At 41.0% G+C, this 27706-nt stretch overlaps 3 protein-coding genes across 4 annotated transcripts in view; 1 reads left to right on the top strand and 2 right to left on the bottom strand.

Moving 5' to 3' along the window:
- Positions 1-3214, bottom strand: part of PPIL3 (peptidylprolyl isomerase like 3) — a 9088-nt gene extending 5874 nt beyond the window's left edge. The window contains exons 1-4 of the mRNA XM_032189567.1: positions 3144-3214; positions 2648-2714; positions 2237-2284; positions 955-1029 (exon numbers count right to left, since the gene is read on the bottom strand). Of these exons, the coding sequence (XP_032045458.1) occupies positions 955-1029; positions 2237-2239 (78 nt within the window). The 5' untranslated portion in view covers positions 2240-2284; positions 2648-2714; positions 3144-3214. The remainder of the gene's footprint in view (positions 1-954; positions 1030-2236; positions 2285-2647; positions 2715-3143) is intronic.
- Positions 3198-13805, top strand: NIF3L1 (NGG1 interacting factor 3 like 1). The gene is given in 9 exon segments (XM_032189565.1): positions 3198-3242; positions 3379-3810; positions 4543-4708; positions 5144-5199; positions 5202-5224; positions 5227-5271; positions 5658-5796; positions 7376-7459; positions 8322-13805. Coding segments are annotated over 8 exon segments (1122 nt in total). The 5' UTR covers positions 3198-3242; positions 3379-3386; the 3' UTR covers positions 8507-13805.
- On the bottom strand, positions 6686-27706 carry ORC2 (origin recognition complex subunit 2). 2 transcript variants are annotated; one of them, XM_032189559.1, is made up of 16 exons: positions 27491-27706; positions 26484-26627; positions 26114-26200; positions 25534-25623; positions 24754-24785; positions 23474-23531; positions 22412-22593; positions 21691-21789; positions 19973-20082; positions 17197-17329; positions 16681-16777; positions 14838-14984; positions 14071-14242; positions 13693-13754; positions 12793-12911; positions 12049-12145 (listed from the first exon to the last, which is right to left on the bottom strand). In XM_032189559.1, exons 1-16 carry the CDS (start codon positions 27579-27581, stop codon positions 12059-12061), a joined length of 1710 nt encoding a protein of 569 aa, XP_032045450.1. In that variant the 5' UTR covers positions 27582-27706; the 3' UTR covers positions 12049-12058. The 2 variants fall into 2 exon arrangements, 1 of the variants encoding a protein (XP_032045450.1); XR_004253381.1 differs by lacking the exons at positions 12049-12145; positions 24754-24785; positions 25534-25623; ... (1 more) ...; positions 26484-26627; positions 27491-27706 and adding exons at positions 6686-7501; positions 8444-11279; positions 23689-24240.

Below are 27706 nucleotides of genomic sequence, written 5' to 3'. Positions count from 1 at the left end.
TATCAAATTTCAAAGCCTCAAACTAATATAGTACTTAACTTGGCTTAAAGAAACATTAGAACTACAGAATTACAACATGAAGGAAAAAAATGAATTTACAAGTTACTCTGACATACTGACTGCTAAAACTACATGTATCTAAGGATTAAAAAGTCCTGTGTGGCATCTATTGCCAAAAGAGAAACAGCTGTAAAAACACAAGAAAAGTATTTTACAATATCTATTTTCAATAGACTGCAGTTTGTGTTTAGAGCTCCTATTTCCTTTGTCTCCTATAGAAGAAGGTTATGATGGGTTGAATAATCATTAGGTGAATCCCACAGAGTATTGCCACAGAACAGTCATCCTCAAATTATGCTGAAGTTGCTCCTTTGACACTGTCACAGACACAAAGGATTTTAAATAAAGCTTTACAGCACAAGGCCATCTGCCTTGAGGAACAAGCATGAGGACTGAAACGTGTTCATAAATATCATTTTCATTCAACATTTTTATTTTGCAAATGTGTTGTAATTTTGTAATCAATAGGTTCAATCCTCTTCTTTCCTCCCCCCCCCCCGACAAAAGTAACTGATTTCAATTTAAGCCAGTGATTCTTACTTTTAAGAAAAGTCAAATCTGACTGAGTGCAGGCAAACCAAGGCAAATATGGGAATCCCAGGCCATAACCCATGTTTCACCTAAAGGGCAAAGGACATTTTGGGATACATCAAAACTTGGAGAGAAGCAACCCTTAGCCAAACCTATCTGGTGAGAAAGAGGCAGCAAAGCTTTAGGCACTATTACACAACACCCAAGTATACGCTGCACAAGTTCCACACCAGCTTAAAAATGCTAATATTCCATTATGTTAAAAGATAAATTAGGACAGTCATTTCACCTCCTCTGTGGTCTTCACCATTTCTAATGCTTTGCTTCAACACTAGACAGTCTCATTCCTGTTATTTGACTTACTTCACAAGTCTTCGGTGTTCGCTCACAAAACAATTCAATTTTAATATCTCCTACATCAGTATGCAGCGTGACAGCCTGAGCAAGAGTCACAAAAATAATTAAATCAGAAATGAAATGCTAACAGCTAATAGACTCAGTTTCATTTTCCAGTCCTATCGAGAGCATAAGCAAATTCCCACTGCATATAACCATTGTTCCAATATTTGGCCATAGGCAAGGCTACTGTCACAAACCTTTTGCCATCACCAGAGAATGCCGGTTTCATTTAATTTCAGGACAAATCAAGCTTGCCATGGAAATGCAGAACCTCGGATTCATGCTGTTGCAATCCAGAAACACGTTATTCATCTCTGAACTGGACCTACACAGTCACTTCACTGCCAATTTGAAGAATCGAGGTAACATCTACTTGGGAGGCCACACTGTGGTACACATACCTCACTAGTTTACAAGCAGAGGAACATGTGATGGGCACTACCTGATTACAGCCTTTTGAGCGATAGTTCTAAATGGCACCATACATAGTCTACCCTCACAAACAAATAACTGTACAAAATCACACACTTTTCTTAATAATTTATATGTAGGCTTCATAAAATTTAAAGTGACAGTTACCCAGCTGCCAAGGCAAATGTATCTCTCTATAGGCCCAATATATATCATAGTGCTTCCACAAAAAGTGCTAAGCTACGTGAAAACAATTACTGTTATTTTTTTTATGCTAGGAATAACTGTACAGAAAAACTAATAAAAATCAGCATCATGATGATACTGGCCTACTGTTCCAGAAGTATAAAAGCAAAGTAGAGAAAATAGTTGTCTGCAGTATCTTTGGAGACATTACAAAGGTGTATATATATAGTTTAAGACAAATAGTCCTATCTCTAGTTTCTGATTTGTTAAGCTTTCAAAAGCTTGCAAGTATAGAATGTTACATGTACTCAAGCAGGACTATGAGCTTGCAACTTCACAATGCCTCTGTGGTAAAAGAAACAAACTGGATTATGAAGCATTAGCCAAACTAGGATTAATATTTACTAACTTAGAGAAGAAGTCTAATTATATTTTAGACTGATAAATTTGTAAATTAACCCATTTCCCTTTTCACTGTATCTTGTAGAAGTCTTAGATGGAAAACTAAGATCTCTAATTTCATTAGAGATTCTCCACAGCATCAGAGTACAAATACATAATCCTTTGAGGTGCAGAGCTGCTATTCACTTTCCAAGAAGCAAACATTTCAGAAAACATGAATACACATACAATGTGCTATTGTTCTTACCATGTCTGCTCATCAAAAAGCTGAGGTAATTTTGTATGTGGCAATTGCCTGCAAAGAAAACATGAAATTTGTTCTGTTCATTTTTCCCCCAGCATTTCCCAGTTCTTTCCGATTATGAAACATTTGTGTGGTTATGAGCTTTTTCACCATAGTTTTGAAGTAATATTCAAGTGACTCTGTGAATAAATGTCTTACTTGTATTATGCAACTGCCCAGCACATAAAGAACCAGAAACTACAAAATAGCTTAGAGAAAGTGTGTGTGGGGGGGAGCCAAAAAAAAAAAAAAAAAAAAAAAAAAAAAAAAAAAAAAAAAAGCATTTCTTCAGAAGAGTTTATACTAAATACTTACACCTTTTTTAAAGGTTACAGTTTTATAAATAACAGCAATTCACAGAGAAAAAACACATACCAGTGTCTACATAGAAGTATGATCTCAAAGCCACCACCAGTCGTCAGTGCCTCCAGAAGACAGGCACCTGCATCCAAGTGCAGGATACAAGTTTTTTTTAACTTAATAACGACTTCCACATAAACCATTCAGAATTACAAGAATAAAGGATTAAGTGTGTGAAAATCAGACTTTTACATACCAACCTCTACCTTCATACCTCCCCCCCACACGCAAATAAGAGGCCAGTTCCCTGCCTTGGCAGGCCGTCTCAGGTAACCATGGCGCCCGCAGCGAGCCCGGGCCAGCCGCCATGGCCGCTGGGGACGGCCAGCGGCTGCGGAGCAGTGGGACCGAGACCCCCACAGGGCCCGATGAAGCACCTCAGGGCCCTACCCTGGGCTCCCGCCTGACCCACACCCCACACGGCCGCGCTCCGATCCCGCGGACTTAGGGTGCTTCCACAGATCCCCCACCACCCCTCGCCTCAGCCTCCCGGGCCCCTCCCGCCCCGCACCTCACACCGTCGCTGCGCAGAGGCTGATCCCTGCCCCGGCTGCGCGGCGGAAGGGGCAGGGCCCAGCGTAGACTCGGCCCCAAGCTGCTGTGGCGTGAGGTGAGTGGCGGAGCTGCGCGGGACGAGGCTGCCTGCGCCTCCGTGAGGCAGCGGGACGGCGCCCCGAGCCCGAAGGCTCTGCCCCCGCGGCCTGGTAAGTGCCCGCGCTTACCCCCGCTATCTCCCCCCTCTGCAGGTACCCGCATGTTGCAGCTGGTGAGCCGACCTCTGTCTTGCATCCGTGTTGCGGGCCGCTTGCCTTCGCGCTCCCTTATGAATCTCGGGGAACTCGTTTCTGCTCTGAACAACTTTGCTTCTCTCTCCCTGGCTGAAAGCTGGGACAATGTGGGGTTGCTCGTGGAACCAAGCCCGCCGCACACTGTGAAGACCCTGTTCCTCACTAACGACCTCACCGAGGAAGTAATGGAGGAGGCAGTGCAGAAGAAAGCAGACCTTATTCTTTCTTACCACCCCCCTATCTTCACACCGCTCAAGCGAGTAACGTGGAAGACCTGGAAGGAACGGCTGGTGGTCCGAGCTCTGGAGCACAGAATTGGGATTTACTCCCCACACACAGCATATGATGCCATACCTCATGGCATCAATAACTGGCTAACAAAGGGACTTGGTGAGATTCTGTTAAGAACAAAATATTGGTTCAAATTACTCATCAGTATTCATCATGTTCATCAAATTATTCCATGTAGGGATCTTCTCATTCTCCTTTCCTCTGGTTCTTGCAAATATGATTTGAGTACTTTTAAACATTGTTATTATAGTATTTCAAAGTACCCATACCATCTCTTAGGGAGATTCATCTTGGTGAGGAATACGAGATACAAACACTGGATGAAATTTCCAGATGCGTGATTTTGCTATTGGATATAGCCAGAACTGGTGCAGCATATTTATTGTCTATCTTGGTTGAAGAGTGTAGACAGCTGACTTTCAATCATTGCCTTTAATTTCTAAAGTACAAGATATCATTGTTTCTACAGGCCTTAGAAGTATCAGAAATTTTTAGATTTTTATTTTATGTTGTGGCTAATACATGAAAATAACTGTGTCTTATCCAGCCTGCTTTACAAACCAGAAACTATTTTTTTTGTTTTGTAAAATTCTTAGGATAGAATTTGAACAGCATTAAAATGAAAAATAATATATATCCATCAACTTCTTTGCACTTAAAATAGACTGTGCTTAATGGAGACAACAGGAAAAGAGTCCTAATTTTTGGTCAGGGAAAATGGATTCAAGTGCAAAATTTTCTAAAAGTTGCATCTCTTTTGGATATATGCTAACTCAGTATCTGCTACATCATCCAACTCTCTAAAGCTGCAGTCTGGCGCTGTTTTCTCAGGTGCCTGTAATTCCGTCCCACTGCACCCATCAACCTCTCCAAGCTATCCAACTGAAGGCACTCACCGAATAGAATTCTGTGCAGACACCGCTGAACATCTAGAGACAGTGCTCTCCAAAACCAAAGACATCCAGGAGATCTTCTGTCTCACTACTTTCCCTGTCAGGTATCTGCTTCACTCTCTAATGTTGCGTTTTTTCTGTTGCTTGAACTGTATTTTACTGTTGTAACCACTTCATTCCTCTGTGTATTGCTGCTATTTTTTCAGCAATAGATTGAGAAACTTACAGGATAATCATCCCCTTCTGATCAATCCATGTTATATTACGTGATAACTAATTGCATGTAGCATCACATGAATTAGAAGTGGTTAAATAAGAGTGTTTACAAGAAGTTTAATTGAGGACAGCTAGAGTTAAATTCCTGTATCTGTTTACTCCAAGAAAGTAGAGTACACTAGACTATTACCATGTCTGGTGTCTATTTTTTCCCTTTCTCTCTGATAGAATATCCTCTGTGATAGAACAGCTTTATTTTCTACTAATATGATGCTGAAATTTTATCTAGTCTCTTAGTAAACACCAAGCACATCTTTCTTCAGGGTTGAAGGTAAGGAGCAAACACGAGTCAGTCTGAACTGCTCTCAGAAAGCGCTGCTAAGGTGGTGGCATTATTGTCCCAGAAGAAGCCTTCTTGATCACAAGACTGCAGATTCTCATACTACAAAAGGTATGAAAATCACATATTACTTCCAGTGAATGTACTATTTGTGTGAGCTGACCATCCTAAAAACTTAAGTCCAGCATTCACTGGCATTACAGGTTTCCTGTGCTACCTGTCAGTGCTCTGAAATACTAGCCTCTAGGGATTTGAAGCCATGGACACTTTCACAAACAACGAAAATAGCTGCGTGGTCTGAACTAATTCTAAAATCAGTTCCGAGAGCTAGTCTAGTTATTATGTTACATTTAAGAACATCACATACATGTTTGTTCATAAAGTACAGAGGTATTCATCCTTAACACCCAATATACTCATTTTTGTACATTAGGGAAAACAGTGTAAACTTCTGGAGTCAGCTTTCTCGCAGTAATTTGAATTTCTTTTCCCCTCAGCCTCTTCTTCCACATACTGGAATGGGACGTCTATGCACACTGAGTAAACCAGCCTCCTTGTCAGACATTATCGAGCGTATCAAAAGTCACCTAAAATTACCCCATGTCCGCCTAGCCCTGGGAACAGGCAAGACACTAGGTAAACAAACCTGCCAGTAGGACTGCCCCTTTGAACTAGTAATGCAGGAATACAAGTACTGTGAGTGTATGTGAGGGAGTGTAAAATATTTCTGCCTTGGATAGGTTTATTTTCAAGTAGTATGAAGCACTGTTAAAGGCAAGAGTCAGTGTTTTAGATTTTCTGTGATACAATCATGGAACAAGAGCATCATATTTATTTCTGACTGGCGATTCTGTATTATGCTGCTTGTCCGTGTGAAGGAGGGATACCACAAGTTGAGTACGAGACATACTTTTTCATAATTTCTATAATGACTAATATTTCTCTCTCCAAGATATCAGATGCAAGTGTGTAGTACCTCACTGTATGATCCCTTTTGTGACTGAATGTTAAATTTAAAAGCACCTTAAAATAGTAAGTGCTTTCTGGTATCCTTCTGAACATATAACCATCCATGCTTCGATGAAGAAGAAGTGGTGACAGAGAAGGCAAACTATCCTAGCTCAAAGGGTGGTCACTACTAAATGGAACATGTATCCTCTTATCCCAGTTACCTATCCAAGAAGCATAGCTAATAGAATTTGTGAGAGCAAATTTGTTGAAAACTCTTTGCATTGTATGAGACAAAAGTCTTGTTACAAGCTTCCTATACTATCAATTGCACTAAAACCAAAACAAACCTATTTTGAAACCCGTCATTGTGGTGTGGGATTGTAGTGTTTGATTCCAGTCACATCAACAGTAATTGCATGGCAACATACTGTAAAACCTTAATAGAATTTGAAAATTCTTTGCCCTCCCCACCTCTTGTACTGAACATACTAGATATGCACAATTAAATTCCTTGTCACTACCACATATCTGTGATTCCATTTAGATGTGAATAGGAGTTTATACATCTGAGAACTTTTTTTTTTTTTTTTTTTTTTTTAACCTGATTACATCACTTGACTAATCTTAGTGATATTGTTTAGTGGAGGACTTGTTAGTGTTAGGTCAGACTAGGTGATCTTGAAGGTCTCTTCTAACCTAGATGATTCTGTGATTCTGCGATATGTAATAGCTTGGAATCAGCAGTCATTGCAAACAGGCAAATTTTTTGATGATGTGGAGGAGCTCTCAGTTTGCAATGAGATTGGCCTTCTGAAAGCTAAGAATTAGGAACCAGTTATAACTCAGAGAGAAGATGCTGCCTTAGTGGCATCATTAGTTTGGAAAACAAACACAGTGGAACTGTAGAGTCCTGGAAAAAGTAGCAGAGAATTAGAGAGTTCAGAAACCCAACCAACAACACTTAACTAGAAAGAGCTAAGCTGCAGTAGCCAGCAACAAGTCTTTATGCTGGAGTTTTCCGCTCTCACAATCCCTTGTAGAAAAATTTCTATGCATCTTCTTGGTACATAGAGGATTTTGCTTACTATCAGAGATGCTATGGGCCTATGACTCTTTCAAACTGACAAACACATCTCTTCCTCCAACAAATTTACATTGGCCCTAAAATCAAGGTAGTAGTTATTGTGAAACAGTTAATAGCAATACTGATGCAAAGGCTGAACAGAGAGAAAGAAGTTTAATTGTGGCACCTTGTATCCTGCAGATTCGCCAGTGAAGAAAGCTGCTCTCTGTGCTGGTTCTGGGAGCAGTGTCCTGAAGGGAACGGAAGCTGACCTCTACCTCACAGGTAAGAGATTATGTTGTTTCATTATCTTTATAAAAATAGGCACTACAAAAAAAGAAGAAAGAGTTGACTGTTGAAAGGTTTGGCCAGAAAAAAATTGCCTGTTACAACTGAGAAATGATCAGTTACCGGAATGACAGAGTAACGCTGAAGTAGAGGTAACATAGATCAGATGGCTGTATGGCACACTGATGGTCATTTCAAGTAACCATTAACCACGCATGATTTCAAAATCAGTGTTTGATAGAAAAGTGTATCGCAACCTTCAGTGTTTTTTTCCTTTGGCAAGATACAACATATTTCCTCAGTTCCCTACAGAATTCTCTGAAGGAAGATAGAATGTAACAGACTACAGAATCTTCCACTTAATGACCATAATAGCATATCTGACCAAAGGGATACTTAGTCCATTATCTTTTTTCTGATAGCGTGACAGGTAGTTCCTACAGCTTGCTCCACAATGCAAGGGCTGCCTTGACAAGCCTTCCTCAGTTGCTATCCTCCATCAATAGCAACACTGTTGAGTGGATGTATGACATCTAGACAGTCCACTTCCAAACCACTCTGCACACTTATTTCCTGCCCTAAGTGGCAAAATCTTCTACTATTATTCAAAATTAGCATGGAATTTCTGTGGTTTTGCTCAATTGTACACTGGGGACACCAGCTGAAAGTTCTTCAGGGGATGCTAGAGTAGGAGTGTGTCATGTTTTTACACTGAGCAGATGGCATTGCATCTCTCCTTATGGGCTACTTCCCCTGTTGCATCTTCCCAGTTTCTAATTAAGATTCTGCATACATTGCAAAGAAACGGCTTCCTAAACAGTGTGTAATCTACCATGGCATTTCTTTCTCAAAATGGCAGGAGAGATGTCCCACCATGATATTCTGGATGCAGTTGCCAACGGAATAAGTGTTATTCTGTGTGAGCACAGTAACACTGAGAGAGGCTTTTTGTCAGAGCTGGGTGACGTGCTAACTATTCACCTACAGAACAAAATCAACATCATTGTGTCTGAGAAGGACAGAGATCCCCTCCAGGTGGCATAAAAGGAAAAGAACAAAAAAAGGGGTGAGAGAACACAATCAAGAATTTCATACTATCTTGCACAGACCTATCCAAATGTAAGCTTAATGAAGATGCTCTGAATTGATTCAGTATAGGATTGTATTTTATGTTCCCCCAAAGTCTGAGATATATATTGTTACGTCAGATACCTAATGAATGCTTGTTTCCAGCTACTCAAATATGATTTACTCAGTTAGTGGGTTGCACTTGAATAAAGTCACTGTTACTACATACTCTTATTAAATACATTTGATAACCACACCATTCAAGGGTTGGTTTGGGTAGAATATGAAAACTTGACTTTTCAAGCTTACAGAGCAGTTTCATCCTACTGTGGTTATGTCAGTACAAGTCACTGGCATTTTAGCTAGTAAAACTCTTGATAATAGTTAATGAAAGGGTATGGATCACTGGTTTGCATTAACAGTTTTAAGACAGCTCATATGCAGACAGAGCAGAATTCAGGTATTTGGTACTAGCATTCAATTGCAAAATCTACCATTAATGCAGCTTTAAAGCTCTTTAACAGAGGAACCCTCAATTAAAAAAAAACTTTAGAAGTTTTTTAATAAGCTATTAACTCCCTTATTAATGTTGTAATTAATTTAATGTACCTGTTACTTTTTTATAAAAACAGCTTCTATACATATGGCTCTTAATTACAGGATTACTAAAAGTGAACAAGTAGTATTTCCACCATCAATAACGTCTGGGGAATTTGTATTTTTTAAAAAGAAAAATCTACCATTTGAGTATCTTACCAACTCTGGATTATGTGCATACTAGCAGAATATTTAAACTGAAAATACTGCCATCCCAAGTTTGTAAAGATCTCTTTACAAACTATATCTTTTTAAGTTGAAAAAATAAAATTGGCTTATTTGGCAACGTCTTTACTGTGCTGTACACAGCAACTCTATGCATTGGAGTCCTGTACAACCATAGGGCTTTGAAGACCACATGAAGACTAAAATCATGGAAGAAATCTGGGAAATATTTCCCCGTAACTTAGACATCTCCCTCTTTCAGCTAAGAAGGTAACTGAGGACTATGCTCTTCCTTAGTAGAGCACTACTAGAAGCGCCCAAGAGAAATGTCAAGAAGCTGCTCTGTTATTCAGACTTTCCCAGTGGTCCTAGACAGTGGCGTCAGAACACTGATGTGATGTTGTGATCAGAGGCTTTCTGCCACATTATGTATTTTAATACAACGTAACAGCACCATTAAAGCATTTTAAGCCCCCTCTGTTAGATCTTATTTTGTGTTCTTGCTCAATGAAACAACTTCAAAACATGAAATAGCCAGCCTACTTCACCTAAAGAATATGTTACTTGTTCAGTCTTCTAAGGTATATAAAAAAAAGCAGTCATTTTTATCAATACCATGAAGACCTTTGAGTAAGCTGAGAGTCGAAGTGGAAAGAAATTCCTTCTTCCCCAAATAAAGCAGGGAACTGTACAACTGATCCCTCCAAATACAATAGTCCAGAATTGCTGCAGAAGACAAAAATGCCACCAGATCTATACCGAAGAGCCAGTATCCTTAGTATATGCACTGAATGCAGAGGAGAAAATCAATGCATAGGTGGAATAGTCATCCAGACAATCTGAAAATCAGCTGAAATACTTGAACAAGAAAAACACGGGAATTAATTCACAGTAATTTTCTTTAGCTTTCATGCTAGAATCACAGTATCAGCCAAGAATTGATTCAAAGGTAACCTCTTATAAGATATGTGGTGGTATTCCTGCACTTGTTTTTGACTTGTATGGGCATCACTTGCATGATACTCCACCAAACCGTTAACTAATAATCAGAGCAACTTGTTCATGAACTCTGAAGCTAACTTACAGAGCTTGGGTAAGACACAATGCCTTGATCGCAGTTTTAGTGGTTCTGATGTAGCCTAAGCAGCGCAGGCAGGATCTGATGTGTTTTGCTAAGTTTGGAATTGCAGCCTTAAAAACACAGGTGCACATAATACCAAAAGAGGATGTTAGTTGGAAAATGTTCTGTTGAAGGAATGTTGGGAGTACTGCTAGCATGTACCAGTTTTCCCCCATCAGACTCTCCAGCAAAGTTAAATAGTTCCTACACTGAAGAATCTAATTGACAGTAGGATAGTAGATATCCTGTGTTTTTCCTATACAAACCAACTCAGAATGTAACCTCTGTCCTGTGGCTTCTGTCAGTGAGGGGTATACCAGGTAACACCTGGAACACAGGTAACAGTATTATTCCATGTGATGCTTTGGTTCTTTTCTAATGCTATATACTGGCATTAAAAAGCAGGCAAACTGTTGTAATTTTGATACCTTAAAAGACCATAAAATACTTTTGCTAATTAGTTTGAGGTCTTCTGCATGCTGCATGAGGATCTGCACAGATATTTGACGTGATAATGAAAACCAGGCTTTCGCATAACTGCCAGAAAAATCTCTATCTTCCTATAACATAAAAACATTTGTGGAAGACGAGACAAGCTAATGAAAATTAATAAAGTACTTTATTTGGTTGATATGTACTATTACAACATTGAGCTGTAACACAGCTACCAAGTATTAGACATAATGAGTCCCTGAAGTCTGGCTGGCAGACTACAGTTGAAGAAACTATAGGGCTTACTCCCACATACCTGAGAAATACAATGAAGAAAAGCTGCAAAACTTCAGCATTCTCCCAACCTCTAAGGGCTACTAAAATGGAGAGCTTGTAAGTGGCATTTAAGGCCTCCTCCAGGATCAATGGACACTCCTGATGTAAAAAATACATATATACAATCAAGCTTTTTAAAAATAAACCAGCTTCACAGCCTCTTCACATTCCTGGATTACAAGTTGGAAAGCAGATGAAAGAAGCTGGATTTTCTCAACCTCACCAAGAGGCAACGGCTTGAGTCCATCGCAGTTTTGATCACCTAAATCCACTTATAAAAGAATTCTAGCTTGGGAAAGTCCTTCAGTTCTATTGCCAGAATTTAATAAGTTACCCACAGTAACCCTGTCCTGCTCATATTCTCTTCCTTGTGCAGTCAAGGCAGGTCTCTTAGCATTATAAATCTTTACTTCTTTATACACTGGAAGCCAGTCTTGTCTAATTGGTAAAGGAGTACCAGAAAGCACTCAGTTGAGAAAAATTGCATCACAAATACAAACTGAAGCTCTGACCATCTGGTGGTTTGCACTTCCCATGTGAACTCCTCCAACCAAACCCTCATGTCTAGTGAGGTAATGAGCAGAAGGCACAGAGTTAGTTTTCCTAACTGTATGGTTGCCTGCACAGACACAAAGGTATCATCTGAGCTAAGAGACAAAGCAGACAAATCTAACTTCAGAGCAAGAAATACCTTGCTTACAGAAGTCATCATTCCAAACTACCTGAAGTAGCTGAACAAGAAGCACTCTGTTCATTACAATTATTACATTTCAGTAAGTAGTCCAGCAGTTTTGGGGTTGGAAAGAGATCTGAGTATAGGCCCCTCTCCAGCAGCCCTTGAGAGCAATTGCCGTAGATGTTTTGGGAACAGACAGACGTTATACATCTTCATCCTCTTTCTCTAAGAAGTCGGTCAAGGTACTGTCATCTACAGGAATTAATAAGTACTCCACACCATCAGCTCCCTGAGAACAGACATGCAACACACATTCTGTTAGCACCAGTGCACAGTGCAATGTAAGACACTAGATAGCACTGCTATGCTGACATGTACTTGCAGCTGGGGTGAGAGCTGGCCAGCATTCACAACTACATTTCTAAAACCAGGAATATTTCCCTAGAGCAACACTGGAAATGTACAAACATCGAGAAAACTCAAAGCTTCTGGTGGGCTGTGCTGTTCTGTCACTACATAGCTCCTCAACATTTGCTCCCACATCTAGCACTGCAATACTGCCTCATTACTAGGGCTAGCCTCTACTCTTCAAACATGCAAATATAGGTAACTGTGAAGCAAACTGGCAGCCTCCAGAATCCATCACTTCTCAAAGTCTTCAGGAAGTTGAGTTCCACAAAGACCTGTAGGTTGCAGAGTAACCAAAGCACAACACATTTTTACAGCCCCCTATCTACATGAAGGGTGTTCACAGAATGGAGACATGGAAAGAGCTGCAATTACACAATTTTAGCCTTTGCTAGTCCCCAGGTACTTCAAACAATACAGCCTCACTGTGACCTGCAGACTTGTGTCTTAGGAATACTTCCAAGGAAGCAAGCAGTGTTTTGTTTAAGATAGCTGAATTCCCAGAATTATGTTCTTCCCCCAGCTCACCCGTTTGGTCCGGATGAGCTTGTGGTCCCTGAATTCTGTCAACTGGGCCCTGAGTGTCAGGTCACTGTTTACAAGGAAAGCCTCCCGACACTGCTGGTAGAAGTCTTGGAAAGAGAGGCCTGGAGATAGAAAAGGGCAAGAATGAGAAACTGAAGTGGTAAGTTTGTCCCATGTTTCCAGGTCTAACGATACATGTTATCTCCACCTACAAACATTGCTTTGGCTTACACCACAATGGCTACAGCACCATCATCACTTTAAGTACACAACAAAGCTAATATTTCAGTAATCAACAGAAAAATTTGATTTACACATTCCAGTCACCCTGTCCTGCCTAACAGAATTTTAACAGTACCTTAAATGCACTTTTCAGCATAGTGCACCGTTTCAGTTTCCAACCCTACTATCTTACTTCTGTCTTTCTGAACAATTAACATACTGCTCATATCCTCTGCAGCATCTGTTAGAGACAGTGACAGCATATTCCACATATATCCTAGAAAGCAGGTACACATTAGAGGCCATCCAGGAGCAGCATAGGAACCGAATATCCTCTTTTCCCCTAGTTTAATAGGTGTTATTATTGTGCAAATTCATTTTTTTCCTTGATTTTTTTTTTTTTAACTCCAGTCTTCCCTGAATTGTCTCAAATGTCTAAACTTGAAAGTAGACAACAGTAAAAGGAGATCCTTAGGATCCAGCCACTCTATTGATTTTCTCTTAGAGTAAGATTCAGCACCACTAGAAAGATAGTCTATGCCACTAAGACTCACAGAACCAACAGTTACAGCTCTTCTGTTGCTGATAATGTAACCTGCATATCCAAAGCCAGTGCCACTGTGACTGAGCTTGCAACCCACCACTCCACTCAAACAAATGAAGGAAATGGTCCATATGTACCTGGGTAAGATGGGTTGTCCTTGTTCTCCAGCTGGTACTGGGCAAGCAGTCTGAATATCCCCCTAAATGAAAGGAGATGGGGAAGAAAACAGGAAAAAAAAAAAAAAAAAAAAGCAAATATTTTATTTCCCTCATGACCAGGACTTGGTGCATGCATCTAGTCACTGGATAAAGCTTGCTATCCAAACTGTTCATTTAAAGTAAACGATCACATGGAAACCAGGTCCCATCATTTTAATCTTGAAATGCGCTGTCAGAAAACCGGGTTGCCTCTGCTAGGTGTATACATGTATGTAACAGTTACACAGAAAACCAGAGTAACCTACTACAGACCTGGATCCTCAGTAGGTGCTGTTGTGAAGTGTAACAGTGCCTTACCTGGCATTCAGTGTGAGACTGCGCAGGACATGCATTAGGGAACTCAAAGCCAAAGATCCCGATTGCTGTACTAACAGTGAATTTTCATAAGACGTTTCTTCCATGTAAGGACTAAACGTGGTTGTCTCATACCAAAGCCAATTGTAAAGGCTTTGCTTTGCTTGATCCCACACTAGACAGAGAGGAAAGAAAAAGCAGACAGAATTAGTAGGTTTAGCATTTCTCAGGCATTAAATAAGCAATATTAAAACATACTGAGATCTACTACAATATTTGAGAAAATAATGCATGCTTATGAAATTTGTAGTACATGCACCCAGATAGTCACAGTTCAGGCAAGACAATTCTCTGCAACAGAACATTTGCATACATTCCCTTTTTATACCAGCTTCATGGATATGCTGTAAATCATTCCAGAATCAGCATTGTGCAAAGAATTTCTGGCTGATAAAATTGTTTAGATGCAGTGACAGCCATAATAGTCAATCTCCATTTCAGTAAGTCCCTAAGTCAAAGGGTGCCAGAAGCCTGGAGTCTTTTTCTTATACACATACATATATAGACTGGTAGTTTTTTTTTTTTATACAGCTTTGCTTCAACAAGGCCACAGTCCCAATCAGGGCTTCTAGCTGCTACAATCATACATACATCACCAGGTCAATTTTGCACATCAAGAGTAATACATGAGCATATGAAACACACTCAGCAGCCCCTAAGTAGAATGCAGATTCTTCTCTTTTTGCTACATCAGGCCCAAGGGGACTCACTGAGAGGAGCATTGATGTGATCAATAGAGGCAATGAGGTAAACACTAGGCAGAGAGGACAGCTGTGCAAGGATCTGCTGGCTTCTTTCTCCTCTCAACATCTGGCTGTCCAGGTTATGAATAAGGACATAGAGCTCCAAAGATGAATCTGTAAGGTCACAAAAAAAAAAAAAAAAAAAAAAAAAAAAAAAAAAAAAGCAGAGAACCAATCAAAGAAACTGCACACAAAGTGGTTTCCCATTCCCAGTGCAGCCTAGGACAAACATGTTCCACCACACTTCACATTCACCACTCCATTATCAAATAACTTCCCTTGTACAGCTTACATTGATCGCTGTCCCACACTTGGTGTTTCTGAGCAGCTGAGAGGCTTTCTCTCAATTCACTGTATTGCAGTTCTCATCACAGCTACTATTCTTCCTATATCTAAAGTTTTTAATCTTAAAAAACTTTCTACTTGCTCAATGCCCTTCCAGGAGTCACCTATGGTTTTCAGTGATTCATTTTTTTTTTTTTTTTTTCAGTTTTCAGTGATTCAGGGTTGTTCAAACACGCGTTAGGAGGGAAGTCTAAGCACAGTTTGTTCAGCTGCTTTTAAGTTGTATGACTAGGATCCTTAAGCCCTTCCTCAAACAATGAAAACACATCTTCTATTCAGGATTGGATACAAAGCCTACTGAATTCATTAGAATTCTTTCCCACTGAGCCCTCAAAGAAAGTTACAAAGACTGAGCTTGGATAATACAAACAGTAGATTCCCAACTTAGCTTGTTGCTGCTGTAGTCATCCCTAAGGAACAACTGTTTCCTGAGTCCAGAAATAATTATGGAAGAGTAGCTAGTTTTTGTGCAAATGAATACATACTTGGCTGTCACTGGAAACCAGAAGTTCCTCAGACTCCCTGTCAGATCAGCTATAGTGTACTACATGAAACCGATTTATGTAGCGTCAAAAGGGTACTGCCATTAATCAGTCTTTTTCGCTCAGTCCCACCAAAAACACTAAGATAGGGATGGAGAAAACATTTAAACACCACCAAATCCCTGTACAATTAAGATTACATGGCAATTTTCCATGTAGACATAAGCAATACAACCTAAAAACAAAGAATTATCAAGCACTCAGTGTGGCAGTACCCATTTAACTTGGCTTTTTGAAACAATTTTAACCTGCTTGTTTGACGCTGCTGTCCTTTATTTCATCTTAACATCCATACATGCATATATTAAGCTTACATGACAAATGCACTAAACCATGTACATTTAAGCGTTAATCCAGCCTATAATGAAATTTATGGAAAGACACACCCCCCAGGGATTATTTTCCAAAGGGCTCATGGGACTTGGTATCCATCAGCAGCTGTCATTCCAACTCTTTGTTCTGTTCATCTCAGCAAGGTTTGTATCAGGTCCTCAAGCAGCCACTCAGAACCATGTTCCCGCATATAACTGGAATTTACCCATCCTGTCTTCCACCAGGAAACGCGTGGCTACAGAAACACCATATGAGTAAAGCGCAAAGGCATCATACTAAATGCAAGAAACACAAGCATTTCAGCTTGTTGAAGGGCTGAGTAGCCTCTGACTTGCCAGAATGCTCACGTCCTCCTCCTTCTTTTTCCACAGAACTTAGTGTGTTAAACACTGAGAAAGATAAGAGATTGGGATCATGTGCACATGATTCTGGTGCACGTTTTCAGAAGTAGCATAAACTTCAAGACTAGAAAACACTAGCTACAGTAGACTAGAACTGTAATAGCATATATGAAAACTGTGAGCATGGAAAGGCACCCCTAACAGTAAGCAAACTCTACTGTTTTTATGTACAAAAATCAGTCATTTTACCTTCTTTAAACCTTTTAATGATGAATTCAAGTTGGTCAAGGGGGCTGCGAAAGGTCCCTATATGGTCCAGTACCTCCTCTGTGATGGAATTGAGAATCTGAAACAGAAAATAGCAGAGTCACCACTGCCCCTTCTGAAGGGCTCTGGCACTGAAGAACCCGGTGCAGAATATCTGAAAATTAGCCCTTTACTGTCATGATAGAGATACTCTGATTTTTACCGTAAAATTCTCCAGTCAATGTAAGCCAAAAATTGCTACTCTTTTTTCAAAACAGTGACATAAAATAACATTTCAGACAGATTAATATATTACTGATGAGAATCACAGCAATTCCTTCAAAAATGCATGGGCTCATTTCTTTAAAATCTTAAAAGAGGAACTGCTCTTCATTCAAGAGTCTATTGCTATAAAGTCTATTGCAAGCAGCTCTCCTTGATGTTTTACATTGAAAGATTTTAGAGGTGTCTGTAATGCAGGATGATTAGTTAAACATACGAGCTTTTTCTCACACTTACAGATCTCACAGTGATGCTAGGGAAGTATCCGTTAACTACAAGGTGAACGGTGTCCTGGAGCATAGAGATGCGAAACTTCTCTAACAAATCATGCTTTGAGCCCAGTCCATAAAGCACAATGTTGAAACCCAAGCTGCAGGGAAGTGAGTAAATAGACTGAATCAAAAAAAAAAAAAGTAAAAGTCCATTTTTAGGTTTATACATTCACATTGTCATTAAGCAAAATGAATGATTGCAATCTTGCCTCTATAATTCTCATATTTTTAAGGAATTCGACAACTCCAGGCTTACCTTCAGCTCACAGTTGACACATAAGGTTATCTGCAAGATATCCAAAATGCAGCATGTTCACCCTAGTTAAAGGAGTGTTTTAGCAGACTAGAGGACCACAGATTTAGCAAAACATCTATGGAAGAAAATGGTACTGTCCAAGAGTATGAGACTAGAACTGCATCTTCAAACTAACGACAACTAACAAACATTCACATTTACTCCCTCACCATATGATTATATTAAATGTTTACTAGGGGTCAGTCACTACAAGGAAAAAAAAAAAAAAAGCTTGCAAGGTGATTTTCTACTATTATCCACAGGCACAATTTTACTGCAAAATCTGTTTATTCTCATATCCCTTCCTTATCCTGATTGTTACATAGAAAAAGCATAAAAAGAACATGGTAGGAATTCACAAATCTTTACTTGGTTTTGAGGAGCAGGAAAAACATCATATTCACTAGAACTAAGTGTCAGGTTGCTCAAAAAGCACTGGACAAAGGTAAGGTGTTGAACAACTCACTGATTTCAATATTGTGTATGGATTTGTTCCTTTTACCCTGCCACATACAACTCTAAGCATTTTTCCAGGTCACTGAGTCACAGAGAACTCCTCCTCCAGCAAGTCTTCAACTTTCAAGGCTTTTCATATGCTCTGTCACTCCCCGTGGAACACTAATTCTCTTATAATCCACTCCCTTGCAAAGGGCTTTCTCCTCATGAGCATCTGCTCCCGCCTCAGTGCTTCATTTCAGAGTTGGTGGCTTGTCTTCTCTAAAGCACTTCAGAGTCTCACAGTTCTCTGTACTTCCTCATTTAATTTCTTGCTTACTCTTTTCTCCTTTCCTCCAAGATACATGCAAACCCAGATAAAATTAATGCTAACCTTTTCAACAGCATTAAGGTTTCTTCTTACCTAGACCATTAGGTACTATAGAAACTCAGTTTACTGCTACACCACTGAGGATAGCCACATACTGAAGAAACTGACAGTGGGCTACTCAGTACCAACTATACTGTTGAAAGCATAATCAGCTGTTCAGAAATGCCACATTTCTCATCTTTCATGTTCCTTATTTGTAAATGCCCTCTATCTTGGTTTAGAGGAACAAACTAGCGAGGTAGAATGTAACTTCATTTCATCAAAATGATGAAATCTGCATCAGAAGAAGCATGGCCAGCAGGTTGAGGGAGGTGATTCTCCTCCTCTACTATCATAAGACTGAACCTGGAGGGCTGTGTTCAGCTCTAGGGCCTCCAGAAAAGAAAGACATGGACCTGTTGCAGTGAGTCCACAGGAGGGTCATGAAGATGATCAAAGGGCTGGAGCACCTCTCCCGTCTATGAAGACGGAGAGAGCATAGAGAAAAGAATGCACTGGGGACACCTTATAGTGGCCTTCCAGTACGTAAAGGGGACCTACAAGAAAGATGGAGAAGAGACTCTTGTCCTGATTTCAGTTAGGACAGAGTTAATTTTCTTCCTAGTAGCTGGTAGAATGCTATGTTTTGGCTTAGGATGATAAGAGTGCTGATAACACCCCGATGTTTTAATTGTTGTAGAGCAGTGCTTACACCAAGCCAAGGACGTCTCAGCTTCTTGCTCTGTCCTACCAACGAGCAGCAGGAGCTGGGAGGGGACAGACCCAGGACAGCTGACCCAAACTAGCCGAGGGGAATTCCATATCATCTGACATCATGCTAAACAATATATAGGGGTGGCTAGCCTGGGGAGGAGGGCCAGACTGCTCGGGGTTAGGCTGGGCATCAGTCAGCGGGTGGTGAGCAATTGCATTGTGCATCACTTGTTTGTATACATTATTAGTAGTAGTACTATAATCATCATTATTGTTGTTGTTATTATTATTATTATTGTTGTTATTATTTTCCTGTCTTAATAAACTGTCTTTATCTCAACTCACAGGCTTCACTTTCCCGTTTCTCTCCCCCATCCCAGAGAGGGAGGGAGGAGGGTGAGCGAATGGCTGTGTGGTGTTTAGCTGCTGGCCGGGTTAAACCATGACAACTCTTCATCAGGGAGAACAGCAATAGTACAAGGGGTAATGGTTTTAAACTAAAAGAGGGTACATTTAAATTAGACATTAGGAAGAAATACTTTACTATGAGGGTGGGGAGGCACTGAAACAGAGAAGCTGTGGATCTCCCATCCCTGAAAGCATGGGAGACCAGGCTGGATGGGGCTTGAACAAGCGGGTCTAGCGGGAGGTGTCCCTGTACATGGCAGGGGGGTTAGAACCAGAAGATCTTTAAAGTCCCTTCCAACTCAAACCATTCTGTGATTCACTTCAGTTCAAGAAGTTAGTCAGATATTATTTGGTCTTCAGAAAATTTTGTGCAAAATAGTGTCACCTGATTTTAAATTAGAGCAATCAAAGCAAAAAAAAAAATCCTTATCTCATCCCCAGGATGTTGTTGATATGAGGGTAAGTTTATGGCAATGCCTATTTGCTAGGTCTCTTCAGCGGTTCTCACTGGATACTTACTGTAATTGCAACATCCACTTGGAAAACAGGGACTCATATTGCTGGTTTAGCTCTTCAATTTCAGCAGCATAGGCAAGGGGAGACTTTTCCAGAAGGTCATGCAGTGTTTGCTGCATTGAGAAAGAGGTAAGATGACAGTAACACAAAGCTGAGAAAAATAGGACATATGCCTGGAGTCCTTACAAATGCCCCTCTAGTACATGTATGTTTTCTAGCTAGAGGTTAGAAGGGTTTTCACCAATGGTGCACTCAACTCATGTTTCTCCATGTACACCCCCTTTGAGGACTCTAAAAATAGCTTTGCTACTGGAGAAACAAAGCAGAGAGTAAATGACCTTAGTATGGGAAGTGGCAGCCAGACAAGAACTAGCCAGACTAGAACTGACATCTGTGCCACTACTGCACCATTTTTATCTCCTCCTGCTGAGTATGGGAACGCCACTATGGAAATAACAGACATGCTTAGAACTTAAAACAGCATCAAGCATGGTACTAGGAAGATACCAACACCATAACTAAGTTCACAGGAGCAAGGACCCCAATCAACATGTTAGCAATGATTCATGTTTGTGTTTGTAACAGAATGCTCATAAACATAATCATAGAAAAGCAAAATACAAAACAAATACAGCAGAGGAAGAAAACCATAACTGTAGAGAAAGTGTTATTTCAAAATATCAAGAATCTAAGGATTAATTCAGCTTTAAAGATGCGCTGGGATGTTGGTGTTTAAACAGCACAGTAGCATGACATGTGACATCAGATCTACAATGGCCTCCCTTTCTATTCAATTTTAATAGCTTTGCTTTTCACTCCCCTGCAATAGAAGACAACCTACTCTGGAAAGAGCACAAAAGGCAGCTGCAGTATACCAGACAAACATAAAGCACTGAGAGACAGAATTGCTAAACCTTCACCTTCTTTGGTGCCAGCAGAGATTTAATACTGAAAGCCTTGATTTTGGTCTAAAGCTGTTATGAAAGAACTTGTTAAAAATCCAGATGTTTCTCTGGGTAGCAATTCTAGACAACACTAGGCATCAGGCAATTTGCATATATTCCATCTTTTAAAACCCAGATGGGTGCACAGACACAAGAGCAATTTGCCTGTTTTACATGCTTCCCTGGTTCCTGTCTGTGCATACGAGTCTCTCTAAGATACAATTGCTTACTTCAAACTGGCCGTAGAAGTGGCATATGGAAAAAAATGTAGGTGACAACATTTAAAGCTGTCCCAATCCTGTACAGGGTTCAACCCAGTAATGCACAGATGAAAAGGGCTCTCTCCATCTCTTCTACACATAATCAAGACCACTTATAAACCCCCATAGCATTTCATTGACAAAACATTTGTTTGATGATAATTTTTAGTGTAGGTCCCTACAACTCTGCTTTTCCCTCTTCTCCTCCCCCCAAATCAAATATTAACCTGTTCTCATAACTGCAGCATTCAACTTTCTCCCTGCATTTTCCCTGCTGTCTCAGGTCCCAACAACTGGGCAATAGCCCACTGTCACTGTCCCTGCTCAGAGCAGGAAGGCATAAGGGAGACACAATGCTTGAAACGCTACCTAACCCCTGCATAAATCAGTATTACCACCAAGAACATCAGCAGCAGAGATAAAGTGAAAATAGCAACATCAGGCAATTTTGATGGGAGAGATCTTTACCCAATAAATCAAAAGCTCTGTGAGTTGTGCGATTCACTCTGAAGTGTACCTGATTCAATCTTCTCTTCCGTAACTTCTGCAGTGTTCGATCCGAAGTGAGCACTTTGGAAGTACTGTGTGCTTCAAAGTATTCCTCCACCAGGTTGCTCTAAAAATGTACAGCAAGAATCAGCCACACCTCTGCTAACAAGTTACCCCTCTCCCTTTGTACCCCCAAACACGTCTGAAGATGGTCAGTGTGAGACACAGAGCAAGGATGAACAGAAATCCAGAAGACATTTGTAAACGTGGTTTCTACAGCAGCATTCTGCCAAAGCTAAGCATTCAAATGGTTCTTTACCAGAGATAAAAAGAGAGAAGTTATTCAGAGGGAGCAGAACACAGCAATAATATTGGGGGGGGGATCCCTGGTGCTGGAGGGAAATAAGATGACAAAGCTGAACACTAAGCCAGAAAGTAAAGTGTGATACTTTTGGTGCTACAGGAGTCAATTTCTTCATCATTTCTTAAGTCTCCTGTTTCACAGACATCTTAGAACATCTCATTCTGTAGCTGCTGAGAATACAGACTGGATTAGCCCATAGGCTCACATGATGCCCATCTAACAGGGATGGAAATCATTCGCTCAGAAATGCAGCAAAAGCCAACCCAGCTGGTTTAATTTGAAATAAATCTAGCAGTTCTTCCCTAGGTGCAGTCACTGACAGCCTATTGTTAATAAACATCCCTTCACTCTTGCTGGCTCAGGGGTACATTTTCTGCACACTCACCATCTTGTCCTTTTTTTTGGTTACTTTTTTTCTGGAAGGAGGTGTAGATGCAACCTTAGCTTTTGCTGGTGTCTTTAGACTTGATAAAACAGTGCTGACTTCCTTCTGGGTTTCTTCATCCTCCTCCTCCTCTGAGCAGGAAGCAGAATATTCACTTTCACTTTCTAAGTAAGCATCTGGAGCTGAAGAATAAATGTAAGGTTAAAAGTTACTAATTAATTCTTACACAGAACACATTTTGCACCATTTATCTCTCACATACATTCTCTAGGTGTTTTTCAAGCATATGATTCCTAAATGTTTTTCATAGAAAAGTAACATCAATGCTTACAAGGACTACAAACACACAGACATTTCATTCCGTTTTCAATGCAGATATTGTTTAGTAAAGCTCTGCAAAGAAATACAATTCTACCCTAAAAACTGAATAAAAGTAGATAATGTACTTCCCCATTTTTCTTAGGGCCTCTGTATCAGTTTTCCCAAATGCCAACCATGCAAGCTGGGTATCTTCTGGTTCACACCCTATAAGAAAGGTGTTGATTCAACAAGGTGTTCGATTCAACAATGTTGATCGAAGAAAACAGAATCTGTCTGTCATGGTCTTTCAACACAAGAAGAAAATGAACATGAAATGTCACACACTGAGCTCTCCTCTGCACTCATTCTGAGCGCATATAGCCAGCCAGTTATTAAAAATAATTTGCCACAAATGTCCCAGCCATCAACAAAAAGTTTTATGACTTGGTTCAAGCAATTATACCAAACTGAAGTGTCAGCACAGGTAAGATTACTCAAAACTTTTCCTCTTCTGATCATGTCTCTGAAGCTCAGCAACTAGGTGCTTTTAAATCCTCCACCCAATTCCTACGAAGCAAACTTCTGTATGGAAAAGGTCTGCATGGGCTTCCCTGGGGATGTTTCTATACACTATACAGGATGAATCAGGCTGTTTCAAGCAGTCCACTGCTACAGGCAGAAGACCATAAGCAGGTGAAGCACTCTCCTCTGAACACAGTGCTTTGCTGACCATAGCTGCTGACTGCAGAAGTTTATCTTTACCTGCTAGCCTTTTGCGGAGTCTGTAAGGTGTGGTAGACATAAAATCATTCTTTTTACTCTGTAACAACAACAAAAAAGGGCATTAGAAGAAGTTGCATATACCTCCCCAAAAGAGCCCTTTGCTAAGCAAAGCATAGAATCAGGCTTCATTTCCAAGCTATTACAGCCCACAAGAAACTGGGAGAGCAGAGGCAGTAAGTCCATAGAGTTCTTACCTTGCCATTCACAGTTAGAGAGAGGTAGGATCAGGATGCAAAAAGGGCTTAATTCTTTCAAATAACGTCCTGAGGTGGAACATAGAAAACTGAAATCTCCAGCCAAGATGCTAACTTTGTCCCCTTCAGAAGAGTCAGACTGAAGAAAGGATGAATTGGAAATGCTTCTGCTCCCCTGAGCAGTCATCTTCCACATCACAATGTCTATGCAGGGTCATTTTGAAGCCCACCATAAAAACTCCCACTCAGAATATTAAACCAAAAAGGAGTACAGGAAATGGAATCTGAGCTGGCCAAGGTCACCAAGTTGTGGTGGCATGTCTAAGGAAGACATGTACAAAGCACACGCCTGACAAAGACACCAGATCAAGTTTGCAATAATCCAGTCAAAGTGGATGTGGTATCATCAAGGAGTGAATATGGCATCCCAAAACAACATCTCTTATGGGCATCTCCCATCTGGGAACCTTACAAAAGAAAAGCTCTGCACACATTTCTAGAACAATGCTATGATGTGTTAGAAAAACAGCTGTTTCACAGCACTCTCTCTATAACCACAGCTGACAGGTGTAGACTGTATGCATATGTAGCATCACAAAAGCAGACATAAATTGTCAAGATATCTCCCCGATATCACAATGTGTTTTTTTTTTTTTTTAAATAAACCAATGATAATTTAAGAAACTGAAGAGCGTTACAGTTCTTGAATTCTTGTTCTAACAGCACTGCTATCCTTATGATTAGGGTTGTTCCTTCCTTTAATGAGAAATGGAAAGCTACGAGTTTAACTGCATATTAAGATATTGTTTAATATCCTCATTTGTGTAATGCACAGAAATAATCTCCACCCATACTAATTAAGTTGTTAAACCCAGTGATCTGCACACTGACTCTAAATCCCATAGTCTTGATTAATGGTAGTTCTGGTTCTCACTTGCATTAGCAGAGACGGAGACAAACCTATAATAATGTGGGTGAGGTTTTTCAAGATCCTTACTTTCCAGAACTATAGTAACTGGCTAGTTCAAGTACTAAAGTGAATTAAAAAAATAAATCATCACTTACCTTCTGCTGAACTTTGTTTGAACTTGAATGCTCTGCAGGACAAGAAACAGCATAACAGAATACTGCATATTTTCAACAGCAGCACAAGATGCTTCATTAGAAAAATAGGCATCCACTATTCAAAGGTACACTGCACCAGAGTATCAGCTCCCTGAGTGGTATGGCGGAAGCTCTTAGTTCCCCACAGGTAAATTATGAGATATCAAAGTCAGTCAATATTATTTTCACAGAAGGCAGCTTTTAATTCTGGTCAGTTATGGGAGGCCCTCAGCAGGATCAGGTTGATAAAAATGTTCCCACCCAAGCACATCAGACTCCATTTCTGAGTACAAAGTAACGTGTTCTTGCCAATCTCGGTCCACACTGACTTCTTGCACCTTTACTTCTCCCTACAGCATTAGGTGCTTGAAAACTAAATCATAAATTGTGAAGTTACATGTGAACACACATGCAATCCCACCCACAACCCATTTGGCACTCAACATACCAGTTCAGCTGAAAACTCAAGTGCAAGCATCTGTGTTGAACACAGAGGAAATTGTTAAGTGTGACAGCAACAGATGAGAGAGAAGTTACTGTTTCATCTGTACCAGCAGGACAGAACATAAGGCACAACAGCCAGGTGAACAAGATGCCATGCAAATTCAGCCTACAAATTTAAACTGCCCAGAATTCTCAAGCATGACAGAATCTGGGGCTCGAGCATCTGCTTTATCACACAAACATGAACATAACACCTATTCACTCAGCTTCAGTTTCCCAAAGCATCACAGAACTTACTGCTGCTTTGAGGGGTTTTGGTTGTCTTCTCAGGGCACTCAGAGTGATCAGATGCAACACTCTGTCCTGGCATCTGGGCTAATTCAGAGGCTGTAGGGCATGGAGAGGAAAGAAGTTTCACACATCAGGTACAAAACTTCTTCTTAGCCCACAGTTAGCCTAGCAAACACAGACACTTACGTAGGAGAAATCCCCTTCCACACCAAAACTAATACTACTTTTTTTTTTTTTTTATTAAACTCTTTGTTATGCATCAAGTTATTCTCATACATCCTTCTAAGATACACACATAAAATGCCTGCCATCCTTTGGCATGTACATACAAATACTTCTCCCAGCATTAAGAAACTTCTACTTTCTCTTATGTATTTATTCATTATATGTATCTCTTATCCCCACCATGCCTTTGCTTTGCCCTAGTGCAAAACTTTTGTTTCTGAGGAAGACTGATTCAGAGTCAGATAAAAGCCACAGTAATAGTACAAATATATCTTTTTAGTGAACAGAAGAGTCGGATCATGTTCACAGGGGTACTCAAAAAGACCACTAGCCAGGACAACAAGGAAAGAGGAAAACATACCCAGCTCTGCCATTTTGTTGGAGCGTTTGGGAGTTTGGAATGAGTAAACTTCACTACCACCTACACTTGAGCCATTTTCCATCAAATCTGAAAACAGAAATATTACTTGTAACCACTTTAAAAGCACTGATACATTTCCAACCCTAGAGAGGTGGAATACAATACCAATACAATACCATGGGCAATACCACCGCAGGTGTTATAAGCACCGTTAAAAAAAATCCTAGAAATCATTATCTTCTCCTCTACTCGTTACCACAAGCATATCTAGAACTAAGAGCCTTCAAGAACAATTTCATAAGCATTTTACAGGTTAACACTAAAAGTACCTCCTGAAGTAATAGCTGTGTTAAGTTTTCCCAGCCAATACCTTGAGCACATATGCCTAGAGCAGCAACATAGTCCTTCTCTTCCAGGAACTCTTGAGCTTCATCATCTGAGAGAGTATCAAGCTTCTTCACAAATCTCTTCACGTTGACTGTCAGTGGAGTTTTGTCTTTTCGTACTTTAATACCTAGAATTGTTATAAAAGCTTTTACTTTCTGTGATTTCAATTGCAGTAGTAGGCAGCTACCGCCTTAACAGACCAAGACACTGTTGTGCAAAGCACATATAAAAACAAAGAAGAAGAGATTTCCTGTTAAAAGAAGAGATGGTCTGTGCCATGGGGGTCAGCTGACCCTAAAGCAATTAGGGTCAGCTTTAGGGTCACCTTTACCACAAAAGCTAGACACTGAAGTCAGTTGTGAGGACGTGATCCCCATTTCAACATACGCCTGCTTCCACAGATTGGGAGAAATGGCAGGGACACGCACAGTAGCAGTTCCAAATGCCACGTGAAGAAGGTGACATTTAGCATCCCCTCTCTTCCATAGAAAAATGGAGCAAGTCTAAAAGACCAAGCCTGCACACCACCAGTATGCTCACAGAGGAATTTCAGCTGAGATACCTCTGGACACTGTCTGCCTGACCTCGCTCAAAACACGAGCAACGGCAGCGTTGGCTCGGGGTGCTCCACGCCACGTGCAAGCAAGTTTTGACCATTTTGCAGACTGAGACTCCGGCCTTTACAAGCGGTCAGAACTGCAGCCGCAGCCCCCCGTGGCGGCCGCCTCCCGTCCCGTTGAGGTGGTTCTCAGGGCGCGCTGAAGCTCGGCGGGGAGGGAAGCGAGCTACACCGCGCTGTGGAGGTACCAGGGCTCCCCTCCAGCCGCAGGTAACGGCACCCTCCACGTGCCGGGACAGGCGCAAACGGCGGAAGAGGCAGAGGGATGAGAAAGCGGAGGTGGTGGCGGGCCCCGTGCTGCCAAGCAGCTGGCCCAGGCTGCTCGCCCTCCCCGCACCCCCGCCCGCGGCGCGGCGCCGGGCCGGCCGTACCTGCGTCGTCGGCGATGTGCCTCAGGACAGCCTCGTCGGGCACGAACTTGACTTCCAGGGCGGCGCCGCCCTTGCGCTCCGCCTGGCTCATGGCGGGCGCCCCGAGGCCACCCCCGGCCGCGGCCGCCCGGGCCTCACCGCCGCCCCCACGAGGGCCGGGGCCCTGCGACCCACGGGCTACCCACCGCCCCTGAGGCGGCGGAGGGGAGGCGGAAG

Source organism: Aythya fuligula, chromosome 6 (genome assembly GCF_009819795.1).
Source record: "Aythya fuligula isolate bAytFul2 chromosome 6, bAytFul2.pri, whole genome shotgun sequence".
Taxonomy (NCBI): Eukaryota; Metazoa; Chordata; class Aves; order Anseriformes; family Anatidae; genus Aythya; species Aythya fuligula.
Note: the sequence above shows the minus strand (reverse complement) of the source record. Positions and strands in the feature narration are given on the sequence as shown.

Excerpts from the sequence above, each read along its gene's own strand:
- ORC2 (XM_032189559.1), bottom strand. The coding sequence starts at position 27,581 with ATGAGCCAGGCGGAGCGCAAGGGCGGCGCCGCCCTGGAAGTCAAGTTC. Across the intron at positions 26,201-26,483 it reads TCTAGGCATATGTGCTCAAG|ATTTGATGGAAAATGGCTCA; the intron begins GTATTGGCTGGG and ends TTCTGTTTTCAG. Across the intron at positions 12,912-13,692 it reads GGACAACCCATCTTACCCAG|GCCTCTCTTTCCAAGACTTC; the intron begins GTACATATGGAC and ends TTCTATCTCCAG.